General features: G+C 39.5%; 2 protein-coding genes across 9 annotated transcripts; one reads left to right on the forward strand and one right to left on the reverse strand.

The window, feature by feature from the left end:
• The first annotated feature begins 24 nt into the window (after window positions 1-24).
• On the forward strand, window positions 25-10,472 carry ACBD7 (acyl-CoA binding domain containing 7). Of its 8 annotated transcripts, XM_075048658.1 has the most exons (7): window positions 25-464; window positions 557-821; window positions 1,267-1,288; window positions 1,388-1,601; window positions 9,843-9,960; window positions 10,064-10,126; window positions 10,214-10,472. In XM_075048658.1, the coding sequence occupies exons 4-7, from the start codon at window positions 1,590-1,592 to the stop codon at window positions 10,285-10,287; spliced, it is 267 nt and encodes an 88-aa protein (XP_074904759.1). In that variant the 5' UTR covers window positions 25-464; window positions 557-821; window positions 1,267-1,288; window positions 1,388-1,589; the 3' UTR covers window positions 10,288-10,472. The 8 variants fall into 8 exon arrangements, with proteins under 8 accessions (XP_074904759.1, XP_074904744.1, XP_074904751.1 ...); XM_075048643.1 differs by having other exon boundaries at window positions 539-1,288; XM_075048650.1 differs by having other exon boundaries at window positions 557-1,288; window positions 1,368-1,601.
• Window positions 10,473-10,676: 204 nt separating this feature from the next.
• OLAH (oleoyl-ACP hydrolase) lies at window positions 10,677-19,891 on the reverse strand. The gene is given in 6 exon segments (XM_075041912.1): window positions 10,677-10,986; window positions 11,197-11,297; window positions 12,207-12,384; window positions 13,411-13,477; window positions 14,791-14,950; window positions 19,752-19,891. Coding segments are annotated over 6 exon segments (780 nt in total). The 3' UTR covers window positions 10,677-10,852.
• Window positions 19,892-20,125: the final 234 nt, after the last annotated feature.

Here is a 20,125-nt window from a genome sequence, read left to right on the forward strand (position 1 = left end):
TCCTCCCGCGTCCGGGGCGGGCTGAGGCGCGGGGGCGGGAGCGCCGGGCTCGGAGCGGAGCCCCCGGGGCCCGGCTGGGGTGTCTGGGCGGGCCGAGAGGGGCGCTGAGGGGCGGGCCAGGCTCCCCGGCGGGCCGCCGGCTGCTGGGCTGCCGCGGGCAGTCCCGTGAGGAGAAACGGCGCGTTGCGGCCTGACTGAAGGAGGCATTGAAGTGCTGATGCTAGAAGCCTGCAGTTGGCGGGTCTCACCGCGGGTTTAGCGCTGGCGCGTCCTCATGTTGAGCGCTACCGTAAATTGCTTTATAGGCGATAGCAGGTCTGCTCTGTCGCACGTCATCGAATGAAATCATGGCCAAGTCAGCAGGGGCTTCACGGGGACCGTACAGCCACAGGGGCGGCTCTCGCAGCCCTTTGCTGTGCGACACATAGTGCGCGTACCTCGTGTTCTGTGGGTAACGATGGCAGGTAAGAACTGGTTACCGTCAGGGTTTCCCACAATCTGCCGTGAGCCGTTGACAAATCCTTACAGACACGTTCAGTTTCTGTATTCGCTTCAGTGCACAACATGGCTGGGCGCAGCCTCTCGCACCTGAAAGAGCAGCGCTTCCCCAGGAAAAGTAACGGCATCGTCGCTTCGTGGTGTTGGAGACGAGACTTGATGGAGTTGTTTTAATTTTTTTTATATCCTTTTATATTCTGAAATTTACTTCATTTGTTTTCTCATTAAGTCCTGACTTAATTTAACTTGGACGTGAGGGGAAACCCTCTTTTTATGTGGGTTTATGGAAGTCAGTGGATTTAAAAATGCTGAAGCATAGTATTGTGAGTAAACCGTGCTCAAGGAATGATGAATATAAATGTATACAGGTGTGAATATAAATAATTTATGAATTGATCTAGATAAGATCTAGATAAGCAGGGATGGATTTTTTTTCTTTAATGGTTACAGTTGTAGGCTAGTTTATCAGTTCATTTAATATTCTTCTTTTTTTTCTGTATTTAGGAGAGCAAAGAAAAAACCAACATCCTCAATGTATCTTGTGCGTGTAACTAACTGCTCATGTGTGCTATCTCTGGGATGACCCATATATTTTTCAGAGTTGCACCTGGAGGATGTGAGGTCCCAGGCAGGGCTGGGCATGGGCACGGGCAGGGGCTGTGGCAGAGGGAACAGTAGCAATAACTGGGCGGGCTGCAGTTCAAATCACTCAAGAAATTCCTTTTTCAAACAAATGGCTTGGAAATCTTGCTGTGTCTCTGCTCTCAGGCTGGTGGCCTAATCCTCAGAGGTATGGAAATGACCTCAGGCTTTCTGAAGAATCTAGTGTGGGCTGAATGCCCCCGCCATCCCTTCCCTGGCATTCATAGCCACTCAGTTGTCCCCGCAGGTCCTGAGAGGCGAGGCCCCGTGTCCTGCCCTGGCGTGGCTTTGCTGCGGCCGGCGAGCTGAGGTCACTCGTACCCAGCCCAACGCCCTCCGTGGAGCACGGCCCCCGCTGCTACGCTCGCGCCACAGGAGCCGAGAGGCAGAAGCGCCGTGTCCCCGACGGAGAAGGAGCAAGGCCATTCCTTGGGCATCCTCACAGCATCATGACTCTCCAGGTAAGCAGTTCTGCATCTGGTGAGACAGAGATGCAAGGAGAGGAGAGGGAGGGCTGCACTCTCCATCTGTGCAATGCTGTGTCAGAGACAGCGGTATTTCTTCAGCATAAGGATTATTACTGCAAAATGAAGGTTACCTTGCGGCATGTGAAATTTACCTAAGCCTTTGGAGGTTAAATAATGCATTACTTTTCGCAAGTGGAGGGTGAGAGACATGCTGCTTATTTTGAACTATTCATGGGTCATGTAATTTTTTGAAACCTTACCTGTTTAGAGCACGCATGAATTATTTTTCTTTACAAGTGCATCTGAGTTTGCTAGGACTGGATAATGCAGTGAAAGGTAGGTACATACTTATTTTTTTAGGATCTAGCTAGCTACCTGGAGCTATAAAAGGAGGAGGGAGACTTCTAACACTGAAGCAGTGGTATGTGTGCATTTGGGATGCAGGAATAATTTTTAAGGGAGTTGTGCGTATTTTTTTAGGTCGTGCGCATCTTTGGAGTGGTACATTTTGATGGGCTTGTGTTTTGGCAGGGAAGGTTCTACTTTCTACCTTCTGGCTGGAGAGAGCTTCCTACTACCTTCTTTCTGACTATAGATCTAAATAGTTCTTCAGGAAATTATCTTCATTGCTGGCTTTTAGCCTCATGCCTTTGTAGCAAACTATGAATACTTCCCTTGTCTTGCCCATGCCCTGATGGATTAGGCTGTTTTTCTTCATTAGGCTTTCTATTATCCCTTTCACTTAAAGATCTGCAAGCCCTTTTATCCCGGTCTCATTATAATGTCTGTCTCAGCTTGGTTAGTGTGCGTGTTTTGCAAAGAGTGAGCAACATAATGCTCTGACCTAGATGCAGGGAGTGTATTGCCAGTAGCTCAGCAATTTTCTTCTGAGCTGCAATTATGTCGAATGGCACAGAGGTTTCGTTGTGGTGGTTTATAGCTAAGAGGAAGAATCCTATTTCTTCAGGGGGTCAGAATTGCCAAATCTCAAACATAACACCGCCTTTGTTCAAATAGTGATCACTGAAATTATAGTTTGTTTTAGTCTGCCTTGAATTCACTCTAGAAAATATATTTATTAGCCTGATGATTAGCAATGAGCCATAAATCACTATTAGAAAGAGCTGAGTGCTGTATGATATGCCATTCCATTGCTGTATACAGTTACATTTTCACATAAAAATCAGTGGTTGAAATATTATGATATCCTACACATTCCACATTAGACATTATAGAGGTTTTCTATCCACTGTCACTTTGGTTGACAGCTACCATCCATATCCATAAAAAATCATTAAATCGAGCTGTATGGGAATGAGGACAAAATGAATAATGTTTTCATCAGAGGGACTGTAAAAGATTTATAAGTTTTGCAAACTGGTAAAATGCTCTGCTGTAAATGAAGAATTTGTTCAAGCTTTTTTCTTTGCAAAAAGGGAGTATGTGATAATAGTCTGATGATTTGTGCATTTATCTTTAATGCATGTGTATGTGTTTATGTCTGTATACATACTTATGCTTTTAATTTGAGGAGTTAAAGGGAATTTTATCGGCACATGATTAAAAGGAAATTATATTTTTATAGGCTGCTCCTAAGCATGTTGTGTAAGCAAGCAAATCCTAAGCAACAGTCTGTGCACAACGATTAGCTAGAGGGAGATGAAGAAAGAAATGTTTAGTATTTAATTTTCATTTCTGTGTATTTCTTGCTGTGTAAGATATGCATTTGCATATTTTTAAAACTATATTGTGGTACTTCCCTATAGATCCAAATAGAATAAAAGTATATGAAGATAGGGAGCTTTTTAACTTAACGGTTTCCTTTCTTAATTTATTTGAGTTATCTTTTGTCTTGTACAAGTCTAACAATGCTTCTGTTCATTCTTACTGTGAAGTTTAGATCAGAAAACAATTCAAGGCATGTGGAATACTTACAGTGATTTGAATGGTCCTTGTACATCAATGCTGACAGAGGGTCCCATGCAGTAGTGTCCACAGTATAAAGACGAACATAAAACTTACTTAAACTTTAATCAGTTGTGGCAACTCAGTTATGTTTTATTATTGATACCACTTCTTAATCTTACTGTTAACAGAGCATGAATGCTGCTTTTTGTTTGTACATGTATGGATAATATTAAGAGTTGTCTGTGATGTAGGAGTCAGTGATAGGTACAGTGAAGAATGTCACATTACTGGTGTTTGGATTAAGAATGAAATATTTATTTTAATAAAATTTTACCTATAAAAGAAACCTTAAGACTGGTGGGCCATCACATTTATTTTTGTAAGCAAATGTACATTCCTTTTATATATCTCTACCAACAGTCTGAGTGTAAATGCTTTGCTTTTAGGAGTGTTAAAGATGTACAGTTCCAGATTCTTTTGGATGCTGTCTTTAATTCAGTGATAAGTTAGTTGCATTGCTGATTTTTGTTTCCCCTCATTGAGCACTTCTCCATAATAAATGCTATACATCTGTTAAAAATACTATTGCTAGTGCATATGTGGACATGTGGTTTTGTGTAATTAGACTACAGTTTTGGTATCTGAGTACAAAACTGCTTTGTATCCTAATGCTGTGGTGTCTGAAACACTGCACAGCAGCAGCGTGGCGTGTTTGGAGTGACTGGAGTAAGCTGGAATGTAAATTCAGAGCATGTGAGTTCCTCTGCAGTAAGTGCCCGTGTCCTTGCTCCTGCCCTGAAGTAAGCACAAAGTGGACCAGACCTATTTTCACGGAGGGATAAGCTACCTATCTGTCAAGGTATATAGTGAGGTAGAAAGTGGTACGAACAGTCTCACAAGTACCGTGAGTTCAGACTTCTGTTTACCTTACAGCAACGTGTCCATCCGCCCCCCTGCTCCCAGACCGAAGGCGCCCATGCTGTGACTGAGGCACAGGGCAGTGCGCTCATGCCCCAAAGCCCTGAATTCTCTCCCTGCGCTGTTGGTGACTTGCTGGCCTCAAGCATGTGTGTTCACCTCACTAGTTTTGCTTCTGAAAGTAAGGGTAGTGATATTTACTTACTTTCTATGGCCCTTGGCAACTTTTGGTGAAAAATTAAAAATTAGTTTAACATCTGAACTTGCTGAAGCATTTCAGGTGGTTGTAGGAAATTCAGGTACAGTTCCCCTACAGAAGGAGAAAAAGAGAAAATACCGCACCAGAAGAAAAATAAAGATTGTGAGGCTTTCATGAAAGCAAATATTAATATTACAAATATTAGGAATTCCTCACAGGGAGGACTTTATTATATTGCTTACAAGAAGCACACATGAACTATGGACTGTGATTAATAACTAAAGCACTGGTTTTTTTCTGTTATGGCCAAAGATACTTCTCATTTGAACATCTAGGATAAGCCAAGGATTGAATGATGCATGATTTAAAATGGTTTTGTTTGCACCTAAGCTAGAAGCTATCAAAGCTTTAATTTCTGGAGAAAGAAGTGATCCCTTTAATCAGATTTGAGATTACAGTGTTCTTGTTTGTATGGATTTTTCTTCTATGGCATCAATAACAAGTAGATGTAGAGAATATACAGTTTTCACATTAGCCTAACAACTGATCCTAAGGGAAATACTATTACAACTTGTGCTGTAAACTTCATAAAGTCCAGTGAAATTCTAATGCCAAAGCTTACAGAGTAAATAGCGGGAGTTTCTTTGTACCATTCTTTACTTAATTGCCATTTAGCAGATTCAGTATTTAAAGAAGAAATTAAATTATCTGAAATACCTGTCTGTACCCGCAGCTATTGCAACCATGGCAGTCCAGCCATGGTTACAAAGATTTTGCAGCAGGAATTCTGTAGGGATCAGACCATACTACTGTGTGCATCATGGCAACTTGGCCAGCTGACAGAAGATTTCTAAAGGTTTTATCATTTACTGATTTGACCTGAAATATAAAGATTTTCATTCTTGTATAATTATGTTCATAAAATGTTTCTATATTTAACTATTTCCTTTTAACATCTGCAATTTAAAGGGGTTTTAGAAGAACAAAAATTAATTGACTTGCAATTTGTGGCAAATACTAAAACTGTGTCTCCTGACCTATACATTGAGATATTTCACCACCAGCAAGACACCAAAACCATCCATTCATGAATATACACATCTTAAGTTCTTCTAAATAAGTACTGAATCTACATCAACTTTAATGTCACTATTGCTAATTTAAAACATTAAATCAAACTGAAATTATTTTGTTTAGCTAATTTGTCAGAAATATTTGTTGTCAGAAGATACAACTGCTGCTCCACACAGCTTATTACTTTAGGTTAATTACAAAATGTTTGTTTTATGGCAGTGAGGAGATATATCCTTGCTTTCGGACTACAAAATGCCACCCTATACAGGTTCGAAAAGGCCTCTCAATACTAACGTAACTGTACAAAAAGGTCACTACATATTGTGAAGGTTGAGGACTCTATGCATGCTATTGTATACCTCCTAACCCTCATACAATCCTGAAAAGTGTTTGCTATTAAGTATCGTGTTCTCCTCTTGAGGTAGGGGTCCCTCCCATTAATAAGCAAAAGATGATCAGAGGTAAGGTACAGTTATGGAAAGAACAGAGGAAATCCTTAGGCTTAGTTAGTTGGTAATAACTAGATGCTTTAATGATGCTTGAAGTGGTTTTTGGGAAATGTTTGGTTTTATTAATATTTAATTTAAATTATTGAGCTGCTAACATGGCTACTTTTAAAATGGGACCCTCCATAGACTTTCTACGATTTATTTACTTCTACCAGTGTGACTATTTGTAGGGTTCCACCTGTGGAATTTGTACTTTGTCAGGCTTCTAAGGGGAACATCGGGCAACTATTACTGTCTGTATCAAAGTATTTGAGAGACCTAGTCAAGAGTGCTCAAGTTCTGCAATCAGAGAGGAGAAAGTTGGTATTGACTCCGAGAGCTTGCAGCTGTCAGAAAAGCTGAATTTAACTTCAATGCAAAGAACAGGTCCTGTTCATATTGCATGTATGTAATTTGCGCAGTAGTTGTGTATTACTGCAACTTCTGCCTGAAAATTCAAGGACTTATTATCATGTAGACCACTTTTTTTTTTCCCCCCAAACTCGGTTTAGCTGCAACTCAGAGTGACAATAGATTGTGTTTGTGTTTAAAACAGAGCCAAACAAGCTCCTCAAATGTTACTTAAACTCTTTGATGAACTGGGACAGAAGAGGTTTTATGAAATGTTTAACAATTTGCTCTTTCAACTGAGGTGAGAAAGCTTGTACTCCACTTCTCTAGCCTTTCAGGAAAACAAATAATCAGGTTTCATATTTCGGACATTAAATTTTGTAGAAGAAAATATTTACATTTTCTTTATCCAGAACAAAGAAGCAAAAGAGCTGTTGTTGTCCATATAATCCATTTTTAATTCTGATCCAAGCTGACTAAATCCAGTTACTCCAATTAAAATAGTTTTCATGATCAGTTTAATTCCTGCTAGAATGCTGATTTTTTTTTTAAAGTAAAAAATAGAGAACATGGAAACAAAAAAAAATGCTGAGAGATGCTGTAAGGTCATTTCAACATCACTGATTCAGCTTTTATATGTAGTCTGGAGCATAGGATTTTGGTTTATCTAAATTATGTATAACATTCTGGGCATTTTGGTTTTTAGTTCTAGAAAAATCCTGTATTTGTCTTGCAGCACTCCCAAATATTTGGTTGGTTAAAAAAAAATAAAAAATCCACAGTGTTTAGTTGTTCTTAAAAGGTCTTAAAAGTTCTTAAAAGAAATCAGACACAAAAAGTTGGACTTAAAACTTCATGTTTTTCTATGATTCTATGGTATAGTTGCATTTTATTAATACTGAGAATTATTTTTATTAAAACAGGAACAAACTGGATAAGCATAGTTACATGTTTTCAGTCTATAAAGTTATAGATTTAAGAATGTAGTTTGGAAGTCACTTGATTTAGAATTTAATGTGGTATCTCTGCCAAATTGTGTACTTTATCGAATGACCAAGTTTCAAAGCTTTAAGTGGACAAAGGGCACTTGGAATCTGGCTAATTCTTAGTATTGTACTGAGTAAAGAATGAAGGGTCATTATATTCAAAATATCTCCACGTAACAGCAGCATTTCTCAAACTTAAAACTGATAAAGACTGTTTTAATACCCTAGCTGGTTCTGGGAGGCCTTGGTGGGAATCTCCTGGAAACTTCTGCTTGTCAGTTATGGAAACACTGCGGTTCTTGCTGAGTTGGAAGATTATTTGTTAATAAGCATCTGCACTACTGCAGGATTTGTGTTTGAAGAGCTTTCCTTCCATTGCATTTTTAAGGGTGCTGTAAACTGACAGAACTAGAGACGTGGATTATCATCATGAACCCTTCTAGAACATCTAATGTTCTGTGAAATTGTAACTGCAGTTTAAAGAAGATTCAAGATTTATTTTGAATTGCTGTCTTGCAGGGAGCCTTCCTTTGCTAGAACACCCTTTTAATCGCGCATCATTATTTTTTTTAAAAAAATCCCTTTTAAATACACCTGTCTGCCTGCTGCTCCTTGTTTCAACTCTGGTGTTACAGATGTACAGCCTCCTGTGGTGAGCACTTCTAGAAGACTTGTGCTTTCTCTTTGTGGGTTTCAAATAGCAGATGAAAATTTTGCAGAAAGTTAGAAATTCCTCAGAAGTCTGTATCTGGGAACTTTACTCACTAGCCAAACTAAATTTCCAGGCCAAAAAAAAAAAAAAGTTAATTCCATCACAGGAGGCAGAGGTGACTCTTTTGGTGGGAGAGTGGCCAGGTGTTTGTGCAGGATGTATCTTTACATCAGTGAATGTGTAGTTTTGTGATTCCATGAAGGGGCCTTTCTTTGAAGAAAGATACTTGAGCATCAGTCTCTAATTAAACTCTTTTTCATTTCTCCTTCTTAAATTTAAATACAGAAATAACCTTTCTCTTGTACTTTATCTCTCTTTAAATACAGAATGCGGTAGTGAACGCAGCTCTCATGAGTACTTGCTTGTTTCTATCACCTAGTCCACCCAGCACAGTCACCTGCCAAGGAGAAAGGCATCAATTAAGAACACAAATGTGCATTAGGTTTTCGTATTTAAAATAAAAAAAAAGAAAATTCTTTCCTGTAACTAGAGAAAGGACAAAGTGGTCTAAAGAAGTTAGTACAGACTGCTGAGGTAATGCCAGGGTCTCAGTTATTTAAACAGAGCTCATGTTATTTAAACACCACTCATGCTGAAACCATTGCTGAATACCTCGCTGATTTTAGCACAAAGTTGTAGGCTGGTTTTGTACATATTAATTATATGTGTAATAGTACATCTTGCAGGATATACTGTGCTTCTGCAAATGCAGATCCAGCTCAAAAGCTAAAATAATTATTGAAACCAGCATATAGTGTATTAAAGTGCCTGCATCTGTTTTGCATTGTAGTAGTGCAGTGAGCTGGTGGGTCTGTGGTCACTGTACAAAATCTAGCTGTCTCCAAAATGTCCTGGGCATGAAACAGGACTCCAGACTCTATGCTGAAGTCTAGCCTGAGACCTAGTCTATAGAGAGAATAACGGCTGTAGCCTTGGGTTGATGTGAATGTGGGATGCATGATGATGAAAGGAATAGATTTATACTTGTGCTCCGCTGTGTTTGAGTTGGGTGTTGAAGGTGGTCCTGGCAGCAGCACTGCTCACCTCTGTGAGGTATGTCTCTGCCAACTCTTGGTCACCTACTGCACTGCCAGCAGAGAAGCAAAGATGAAGGGGAGGTGGGCAGTACCCCTCAGAGGGTATTCAAGCTCCACTGCTTGAATCAACACTATGCAGTCAAGGCCAAAAGGATTCAAAGATTACTGCTGTGGTTTAAAGTTCAATGAACGCCTTCATACCCACAGTGTGACTGTGAAACGCATATACACTACATTCATTGTAAAGGCTGCTTGCATGTATGTATCTGTAGATGTCCTGACACTACACAGTCTGTAATGGTTCCAAGGGTTTAGATGTAAAACTCTTGGAAAAAAAGCGGTTTAATTATTTTAGCAGTGCTGATCCTATCACCTAAGTAGGCCTAGTTCCCTTTCTAATAACTTAGAGTTTTTTTAAGCTTCTTTCATGGGAAAATGCCTAGACTTCCCACTAAACCCAAATGAGTAATTGAGAGTATCTAATGATACTACCGTGCGTGCTATACTTAATGCTTTAAAGCACACCCCTTCAGAGGAAAACTAACACTTTTTCTTTCATCAGGATGACTTTGATGGTGCTGCAGAAGATGTAAAAAAATTGAAAACAAGACCAACTGATGACGAACTGAAGGAACTATATGGATTCTACAAACAGGCTACTGTTGGAGATATTAATATTGGTATTCCTATATATACTTCACATTTACTCCCATATCTTGATGAAATCAAGCAAATGTTATGTAAATCTGCATGATAATTAAAGATATGCATTTATTTTGGCAGAATGTCCAGGAATGCTAGATTTGAAAGGCAAAGCCAAATGGGAGGCATGGAACCTGAAAAAAGGTGTTACACCCATTAAATTTACATCATGTAATCATGTTTATAGGATGACAAATGAGGAAAGATAATGACTCCTACTTTCCTTTGCAGGTCTATCAAAGGAGGATGCCATGAATGCCTATATCTCTAAAGCAAAAGCAATGGTAGAAAAATACGGGATCTAGAATACTCAAAATAATTCCCACTAATAACTAATTCTTCAGTAGCTAATGAACTAACTGTTGAGAAAAATGCAATACTAACTCCTTTATTGTATAGTCTGACAGTGAAATCTTTTAAACATAAGCTGACTGTAAAGGGTATTTACATACAAATCTATTTTTAGATTGTATCTTATTCTAAATAAATTTGAACCTAATAAATTAAGGTTTCTGTAAGAATTGTGGATTTTTGTGGGTATTAAATTGTATTTAGCATTTTTATGGGAGCACACAAACAGAGAAGTTCTAAAAGTAAAATAACATAGCTGTCATTTTTTGCAAACGAGGTTATGGAGTGAAGTGAAGGGTTTGTGCACATGCAAGATGAGAAAAGATGAAAACTTTTATTTTTAAGACCCAAAGCCAATGTTTATTTTCAAAAAATCAGAAAAAATCCCCCTCTTAAAGAAGTACAGAGGAGGAACAGAACAACTTAGGCATAACTGCATGCAATTGTACAGAAAGAATGACTTCTTATGAAGTACTGTGGACTTATCTTACACCCTCTGCCATTCAAATAGACAAATACTCATAGACCAGCATTTTCTATACATCTTGTTATATGTTTTGTCAAGAAAATTTCATTAGAGGGTTCCAGCAGATAAAAGTGATCTCCGGGAAGCCTGTAAAAGGAAATAGCTCCACTTGTTAGATCATGCCAGGCTGAAAAAGATATTTAAAGTCAGAGAAATGTCAACTATTGTGGTAATTTTACATAAATACTTCAATGTTATTATTTAATAATTATTTTTAATCCCATATCAACTGTTTTGGTTCACACATTGAGAGTGGTCTGTTGATTTGTGAAGGAGACAAAAGACTCTAGAAACGGATTCAATAAAACAGGAAAATGTGGAATTATAAGAGGAAAACCATTTAAGCAAAGTACCTTTTAAATCAGTGGTTTGTCTTCAGACCCATTAAAGCAGGTAATATCAGAAGAGAAAGGGATGTTCCTTTCTGCTTTCTCAAAACTGTGAACAGAAAAAGTAGTAATAAAACTTTCCATAAGATACCTATATTTGGGGTTTGCTTCCACATACAAAATAGCTTTTCCTTTCACCTCCAAAACGTAACAAACTTCAGGAATTAGATTGTGCAGAACATCAGGAGAAGGAATTACTGTTATCTGTAAGGTTCTCAGCTCCTTACCCTATTAGGTCTAAAATTTTAAAGAAAGAATGACCCAATAGTTAGGAAGAGAAGACCCTCAACCTGCCATAAAAATTCTCACCTACAATAAATGATTATGTTGTCTGCTTATATTCAAGTTCTAATGTTTCAGGGCCTTAGCAGCATCAGGCATTCCTATGGCCAAAATGGGTCCCGCGTTCAAGAGTGCCTGTGTCTTTGCCAGGGTAAGAAGTCTTAACTTTGGTCAGCTACATGAGCTGTTGTGTAACATCCAGCGGGGACAGCGGTTAGGACAGAAGCAGCCAGCTGCTCTCTAGATGCCTAGAACACGGGGATTCTTTGCTTCTGGTTAAGCTAGGGGGCCTTGGATCAGGAGGCTGAATGCAGTGATCCTGAAGCATGAAGTTGAGCTTCTTGGCCTCAGAAAACAATAAAACATGCGAGAATATTCCTTTTAGTGGCTACTAAATTCAGATCCGAAGTAGGATTGTAATTCTACCATGATATGTTCACTACTGTAATAACAGTAGTGGTTGCTACAGTAAGCAGTGTTTTCATCTAGGGCTTAAATACTAGAATATAAACAGAAAGGCACACACAGGAGAAAACTATGTTTACTGTTTCATATTCTTTTTACAACAGAAACGAGAACAAATTACAGAGAAAGGAAAAAGAAAACCTGAAATGATCAGACAGAAGTAGAACTGTAAAATACAAACATAAACGTAATACAAAATTGTAAAACTTACAGAAATGTCTGAAGAACTCTAAGGTCTTCTCTGAAAGTATGTATCAGAGGTTTCCTAATGTCTTCATTTGGCAGAAGCTCAGGAAGAGTTCCTCCTAAAATTTGTATAAATGTAAGAACATCTTCATCTTCTGTTTCACATATGCATATGCTTTTGATGGGAAGAAATGCTTCAGACTGTCAGCACCAGACAAAACAGATCAGCTGGTGTATATAATGTGTTTTAAATAATATTTTCATTAAGAATTCTTGTAGTAAAAAAGTACAATGATTCTCTTGTCTCCAAAATACAATGGCTGATTAATTAAACATCCACAGAGAATACTTCTTGGAAAGGGTTAGTAGAATGTGTTTGCTGAAAATACAGATTACGAGTGAGCCAAGTTACCTTCAAGGTCTGAAACTTCCACAGACAAATAACCATTACATTTTTATCAAAGTTTGACTCTCACTATTGAAATACAACTAATAAAATAATCTCTTTAAGAGAAAGAAAAGCCTAGCAGTGGACACAAATCTGACTAATGTAGGACTGGAGAGAACAACTGATTATGGAAATTTGCAGGAATAATTGTTTCCATGAAGTAGCGCTCATACTTAGGATTGCTAAGAAGCCCCAGAAACAGAAGATTGGCAATAGCAAATGCTGACTGAGGACAGGAGGACTGGGAAAAAGCCACTTTGCTGTTGTTTTCCTGAGAAAGACTAGCACAAACACCAGAACCTCAGAAGAAACTGAGGATAGATTAAAAAGCCAACAAAGAATGAGGAGGGAAGGAAAGAAAGAAATGGACAAACGTACTGAGGGCTGGTGCAGGAGGTTTATGAAAGACTAGGTTAAGACAGTTATTTCACATGTTGCAGAGTAGGGAGTGGCACTTTAGATTTTGCTTTGATTAATTTTTAGTATTAAGCTAAAGGCCATAGTAAATAATACAGTATTCAAAAAAGGTAGCATTAGTTTAAGGAGACTGTTCTCTATAGGCTAAGGTTAGCAGCAGTCAATATTCTGTAACGTGAAATTCTCCGTCCGCCTCAGAATTAATTTCCCCTAAGAAAACAGAACCTTTTTCTGCATACATTCAGAAGCAATGCTTGTTTTGCATTAAAGCCACTCTGCATACCATGCTGTAAAATGTTATTTTTACTCTTGGTAGCTAATATACTGTTTTGTTTCATACTATTAATGATTCTGTGACTTAAATGTGGGGCATGTGCCTCTGATGCAAAAAGATGGATTGGCTCTAGCCCATACTTACCTTTCAAGTGTAGCTGTCATGGTTTAACTCCAGCCAGCAACTAAGCACCCTCACTCACTTCCCCCCCCCCACCCAGTGGGAGGGGGGAGAGAATCGGGGGAAAAAAAAGTAAAACTCATGGGTTGAGATAAGAACAGTTTAATAGAACAGAAAGGAAGAAAATAATAATGATAATGATAGCAATATTAAAATGACAATAATAATAAAAAAAGGATTGGAATATACAAGTGATGCAGAATGCAATTGCTCACCACTCGCCGACCAACACCCAGGTAGTTCCCGAGCACCAATTACCCCCAGCCCCATTCCCCCCAGTTTATATACTGGACATGATGTCACATTGTATGGAATATCCCTTTGGCCAGTTTGGGTCAGCTGCCCTGGCTGTGTCCCCTCCCAACTTCTTGTGCCCCTCCAGCCTTCTTGCTGGCTGGGCATGAGAAGCTGAGAAATCCTTGACTTAGTCTAAATACTACTTAGCAACAACTGAAAACATCAGTGTGTTATCAACATTCTCATACTGAACCCAAAACATAACAACACTATACTAGCTACTAGAAAGAAGATTAACTCTATCCCAACCAAAACCAGGACACCAACACAGATCACTCACACAAGTAGAAATATGCTAATAAAGTATGGAAACAAATACAAGATTCCTGTCAAAAATCAGTAATGGGGTGAGATTTGTTGGTCACAGGATGACCTACAGTAATATTTGATGACAATAGTAGTATAACAGTATTCAAAATCGATGTTGTCTTTGCTGCAAAGTTCTCATCAAAATGTTTAATGCCTTTGTATGAATAAAGGCAAGGAAGTCTGTATTGCATCCTACAGAGCTGATACAACTTTCTTTTGCTGAACAGAGGATAATGTACAGAAAAAGGAACTGGAGAGGGTATCAAGGCTCAGCACACAGTGTCCAGAGGGACTTCCCGTTGGCAATCATCACAGTGGTTAGGATGCTTATGAAGTCCAAAGCTAGTAGAAATAGTAAGACAGCTACTGCTGCAATAGTGGTCACAAGTCAAATCTAACTTTGTTGCAAAAGCTGTGGGGAAGGCAAGTATGACAAGCAGATTAACTGCGCAGTTCAGAGACAAACCTAACCTAAGACAAAGCTGTAATTGAGCTGCAGATTTGTTGTCAGCTTTGTTTGATCTTCCCAATGACGAGACAGTCCTGCCCTTCAAAGGTTCTCGGAGCATAAATTTCTACCCTAGTCTTCTTGTCAACACTAGCAACTACATAGCTATGTAGTAAGAGCACATTGTTTATCAAGCTGAAAACTAATACTTACCCTGTAGGTTAGTTTTCATTTACATCAGTCAGCTGACCCCATACAGTCTCACCATCCTCCTGTTGATGAAGAAAGCATCCTTTAATGACTTCTTTGCAAGCTTTGACCCACTTAAACCAGTGGGAAAGGTGCATGCTGAGATTACATCCAAGGTCTGGATGTAAAAGACACATCTGCGCTAACCTAATGGAGTAATTTGCCCTTAAGAATTATTTTACAATTCTTACTGAAACAAAAAACCTGCAGAGTCTGTCTCACTGGTTTGAAAGACACATTCAGCTGATCTAGTTTTCATTCAGAAAAAAATATCTAAGCCACACACAAGAAAGAATTATTGCAGGAATAAATAATCTTCTTTGGAATACATTCAGCTGAATCTGGATTTATTTAAAATCTAACCATATCTGGTCAGGGAAATGTCTTGGGGGGGGGGGGCTTTTTTATTTTTTTTTCTTTTTTACAAGACAGCAGTTTAAAAAAAAAAAAAAAGAAAATATTATTTCTAAATTGTCTTTATCTTTCCACTACTTCCATCTATTGGCTTTATACCTAAGACCTGACTTAGACCCTATTACAATGAAGAAAGGATACATAAGAATTCCTCTGCATTATCAAAATTTTCCTGGATTGTAAAGTTTTCAAGAGAAAAAAAGCTTTCATTTTATTACCTATACATTTTAAGTTAGATATGTGATCTGATGAATTAATGTCAGACAAAATCTGCTTGAGAGTGTCCACAGTCAAAAAGAATGTTTCTTTGTTGAACTATTGGCAAAGAAATGGCTTAGTGTAAGAAAAAAAAAAACCACCCTGAATTTTGTTTTAAGAAAGTATTCCCTGGGGAATTCTCTTCACATTTAGAATAAGCTGAAAACAAAATTCTAGTTCTATAAAGAGCTGTATAAAAGATTAAAAGAGCAATCAGATAAATCACAGAATAATTTAAATTGAAAGGGACCTCTAGAGATCATATAGTCCAAGCACTGCCTCGCTGAGTTCTGAGTATCTGCAAGGATGGAGACTCCACAACCTCCCTTGTTCCAGTGTTCGACCATGCTCATGATGAGGCTATTTTTCTATCTAATCCCTTGTTGCACCTTTCATCAGCAAGTCTTTTGTCTTTTTGCTGAGTACATCCAGGAAGAATCTGGCTCTGTCCATCCTCTTCATACTTTTCCATTAGGTAGGTGGAGACATTAATAAAATCCTGATTTAGCACTCTCCTCTTAAGACAAAACCATTTCTCTCAGCCTCTCCTTGTATACCACCCACTCCAGTCACAATCACAGGGGCTGCTGCCACACTCACTCCAGTATTTCAACATCCTTCTAGTACAGGAGAATCCAAAATGGACACAGATGTGGTATACTAAAGAAAATTTGGATTATTTTTTAATCACGCTTTTGAGACATAGGTTTTCAGGGCATGATGAGCTTTGACATTTGCTTTATTCATTGTCATGGCACCACCTTTTAGTAGGTGGGCAAATATTGATTGAAAAGTACAATCGAAAACACAAGCAACAACAAAACTGCTTTTGTACTGACCTGCCACTAGGACAAACATAGCAGCACACCCAACAGCCCCACCCTGCAGAGAACATACAGCCAAAGGTAAAGAAACAGCTTGCAGCACAGTGCTGTTTTGGTATTTCCCAAATGAAAACATATTCTATACCACACAGTCTAGAAATCTATGGAATGAGTCTTTGTGAACTGCAGGAGTGTGGCATTTGCCAGTTGGGCAGTCCAGGACCAGAGAGGCTTCTCAGATATCTAGGGACTTGTAAATCTTACATACCAGACACATTCCCTTCACACATACATGGGTTAACTGCTTGCCTGGAAGCCAGGCAAAAAGCAAAGCTATCCTCAGAGGGCTGCCTACTCACTGAATTTAGATTTAAGATAGTCCATTGACTAGCCCACCAATAAGTGGGGAAGTGGACTAGGGAGCCTAGGAGTCAAACGATCCACTTTACTGGTAGGTATGGAGTCTGCTATTAAAGCTGCTGGGTTCCTTACAGCCAGACAGGCAGCTGAGACACCTGGCTGGGAACATGGAAGTCTTAACAAGTCAGGGCATCGACAACTTGGTATCTGCAAACCTGCAATAACAGAGCTGGCAGGCTGTAGAACAGCTAGGCCATGTCATTCTCTGCTGATTTTATTGCCACAACAGAAACGCAGTTTGTGCAGCCTATGGATACCAGCATGTCTGTGTCCTAAACATTGTGATCCAGTTGGTATGTCTTATTTCTGCAGCTGTATCAGTACCTTACACATTACTACATCACACACATGCTTGTTCACATTCATCATTCACATCATCATTAATAAAAGTAAAAAAAAATATCTATTTTCCAAGGTAGGAACTTGGGCTTTTTGGAAAATAATGGGGACATGAAAAGAAGTGTCCAGTTAGAGAGAAAGCACATCTGTAACATGCATCGTAATATTCATTACAGGTTTTTTAGGATTATGGACTCATGTCCCTGAAAGTTTTCCTACTCAGGGAAAAACAATGATGTGATCTTGCATTTAGGAGACAGCAAAATGAATAAACCACAGGCAAAAACCTCTGTAGGAAACCATGACTCAGTAGCTCCTGAGTTCAGGAAACTACTGGTCTTTGCTTCTTGAAAAATAAACACAAAGGTAATCTTTCACCATTATATCTAGACACTATAAAGTAACGGAGAAAAGTATGGAGTATACTCAACTTTTTTCTCCATTTTTCCCAGGAATGTATCACTCATGGCTACATTTTTAGCAGATTATACTCCAGATAGGTTAATATCATTGCTAACATCTAAAAGCTGCTGCTCGGGAAAAAAAAAAAAAAAAAAAGTCTGCCAACTGAAATTCTGTTCTCCAGAAAGCTGTCTACCCATCCCTTTACTTAGACTTGGAAAAAATGTAGGAAATTATAAACTTATTCATGGAAGACTTGCAGCTGATGTGCTCACAGCATCACTAATGCAAAATTACTGAAATAAAGCCACACAACGCACATTCCCAGTTTTACTACCAGGACCTTCCAGGGTGTTGAAACTGCAGAAGTAAAGGCCATATGGATGCTTCAAAGGTGAACATGAAAAGAAGCAACATAACCTCCGCTCCTTTCCTACTGTTTCTGCTGTCAGCCTAGTTCTGCTATGGCACAGCTGCATAACCTTTGCTCAGATTTTTGAGGAAATTGTTAAATTGAGAGAAAGAGCTATGAGGAAGTCCATAGAGTCGAGCCGTGAAATGTAAGAAAGGTAAAATTGCAGATAAAAGTAAAGACTGCGGAGATGAGGCCAGGTAGCAGCTCAAGGATCAAGAAGAAGGACATCAATGTGGAAAGATAATAACATCTCAAGGGAAAAAATGAGGCTGAAGATTGCAACATCAAGCACCTGCCACAGGGAGCAGTGAAAGCTGACCCTTTTCCATCTGACTAGCAAAGACTCTATAGGTGGTTGACATACTAATTTAGTAGTTCATTAATCCTGGCTATCTTTTGTGTGCATTAACCACAAAGTAACTGCTTTACATACAACTGCACATAGCAGTGCAAAAAGTGACTCAACAAAGTGGTCCAGGGAAAGAAAGATAGTGAGGTAGGTAGTGGGAAGCCGTTTTGGCAGCAAAGGCATGTAGCAACAGGGAAGCAACCAGAAGGTGCCACTGCTGCAGATGGAAAGAGGAAAGAAGTCAAGGAACAAAGCCCTGTTCACATTAGCTGGGAGTGATAATGCAGTATAGCAATGCTGACGCTTTGTTCTGCGCGTGGCAAGTTATGTCACAGAAAATATTTTAAAATTTATGTCAAGGCCATGAAGAAAGTGAAGAAATGAGATGCGGTGATCCCTATTATGCCACCTTCTGTCCTTAATCTTTCTACTCTAAAAATGTACAGATTTAGATAATAATCTTTCTTTTTAGGAACAGCAGAAGAGTACAATTAAGTAGCAATTCAGCAGGTGAACAGTTTACCTTATCTACTTTGCTTTCACAGTACCTATGCTAGGTATGCTCCTATGCAAGTACAATAGTGAAGAACGATGAAAAAAAAAACCAACCAACCTTCCTACTTCCATCTCTACAGTCTGAACAGAGTATTAGAATGTCTTGGTGTTATCTAAAAGGTGTGGATGGAAAATTTTTGGCTAGGGCCCAACTTAGATACCATCATACCAATTCCCATAGCTACAACAGACTATTTGCCGTTTGTGATACAGGATATGAAATAGTAGTCTTTCTTATTCCCCAATTACCAATGCTTCAGTGGCAAGAACAATTGAAAGATTGTAAGATTGCAAGTTATATAGTGTTTTCTATCACATGTTGACTTTGCTACACTCAAAGCTAGACTTACCACTGTGAACTGAAACCTGAACTAAACCTTAAATCCAATAGCAACTATTACTACAACCCCCTGTTAAACTGCCTTTTTTTTTTTTTTTTTTAAGAATTGTATTATACCTTTGATCTTTTGCACAGGCTACTAATTAGATTTTTAGATGAAGATGTGATTGCTCTTGATTTTAATCTCTTAGCTGCCTTTGGACCTACCTGCAGATCAGCGAGAAGGATCAAGCAAATGTTTAGCATGAAAAAACAATGGGTGACGGGAACCTTTGATGAAAGGGAGGGCCATGGGGCTCTGAAGTCTATAGTCCCCACAAGAGAAGAAGGAGCCATAGGAGGCTGCAGTCCTCATATGGCCTATAGTAGCAAAGACATCTGGAGCCTCATAGGGATGGAAATGAGTAATATAGTCTGCAATCTGGTCTGGGTTATACAGGGTTTCTGTAGGTCCCAAGTCTCTGCCTGGAGGCAGTGATGGCAGGCATCAGGCTACATCCTTAAGCCTGGTCCAAACCTTCTACCTCACATAGAGACTCCTGCATGCTGCAGATAGCCTGACACGCACCTCCCTCTCCTGCCCTGATGGCTATGTCACATCAAACTGCTTCTATTACTACTTCAAGACCTACCCGAGCTGCCAGTCTTTCGTCAGGAGCTCCTCAGGGCTTGGGAGCTCTTCAGAGCAGCCACGTGCCCCAGCAACAGTGGGAGAGGGGGGAATCTCTGGGCTGAGCCATAGCTCTCCGTCACACATCACCCGCGTATACATGCGGGTGGCAGAGACCCCCTCCGTGTACCCGAGGGCAGTGCTGGCAGGTGTCTCTGAAAGCAGAGACCTCCTTAACGATGGCAAGCGGGACCGGGCAGGCCTTATGTGCCTTTCTCAGTACAAGCGGTGCTTCACCATGTGGTGGAGCGTTTGCTCCGGGATGCGAGGACCGCTCCAAATCCCACTCCGTCTCACTGCTGGTGGTCTGTCTTACCCCCACTCCTGTGGAGCTGC

Source organism: Buteo buteo, chromosome 2 (assembly GCF_964188355.1).
Source record: "Buteo buteo chromosome 2, bButBut1.hap1.1, whole genome shotgun sequence".
Classification (NCBI taxonomy): Eukaryota; Metazoa; Chordata; class Aves; order Accipitriformes; family Accipitridae; genus Buteo; species Buteo buteo.

Bases quoted from the DNA above. Each gene is read 5' to 3' on its own strand.
- ACBD7 (XM_075048643.1), top strand. The intron at 9,961-10,063 runs GTATTCCTATAT...TTATTTTGGCAG, and splicing joins TGTTGGAGATATTAATATTG to AATGTCCAGGAATGCTAGAT. The intron at 10,127-10,213 runs GTGTTACACCCA...TTTCCTTTGCAG, and splicing joins GGCATGGAACCTGAAAAAAG to GTCTATCAAAGGAGGATGCC.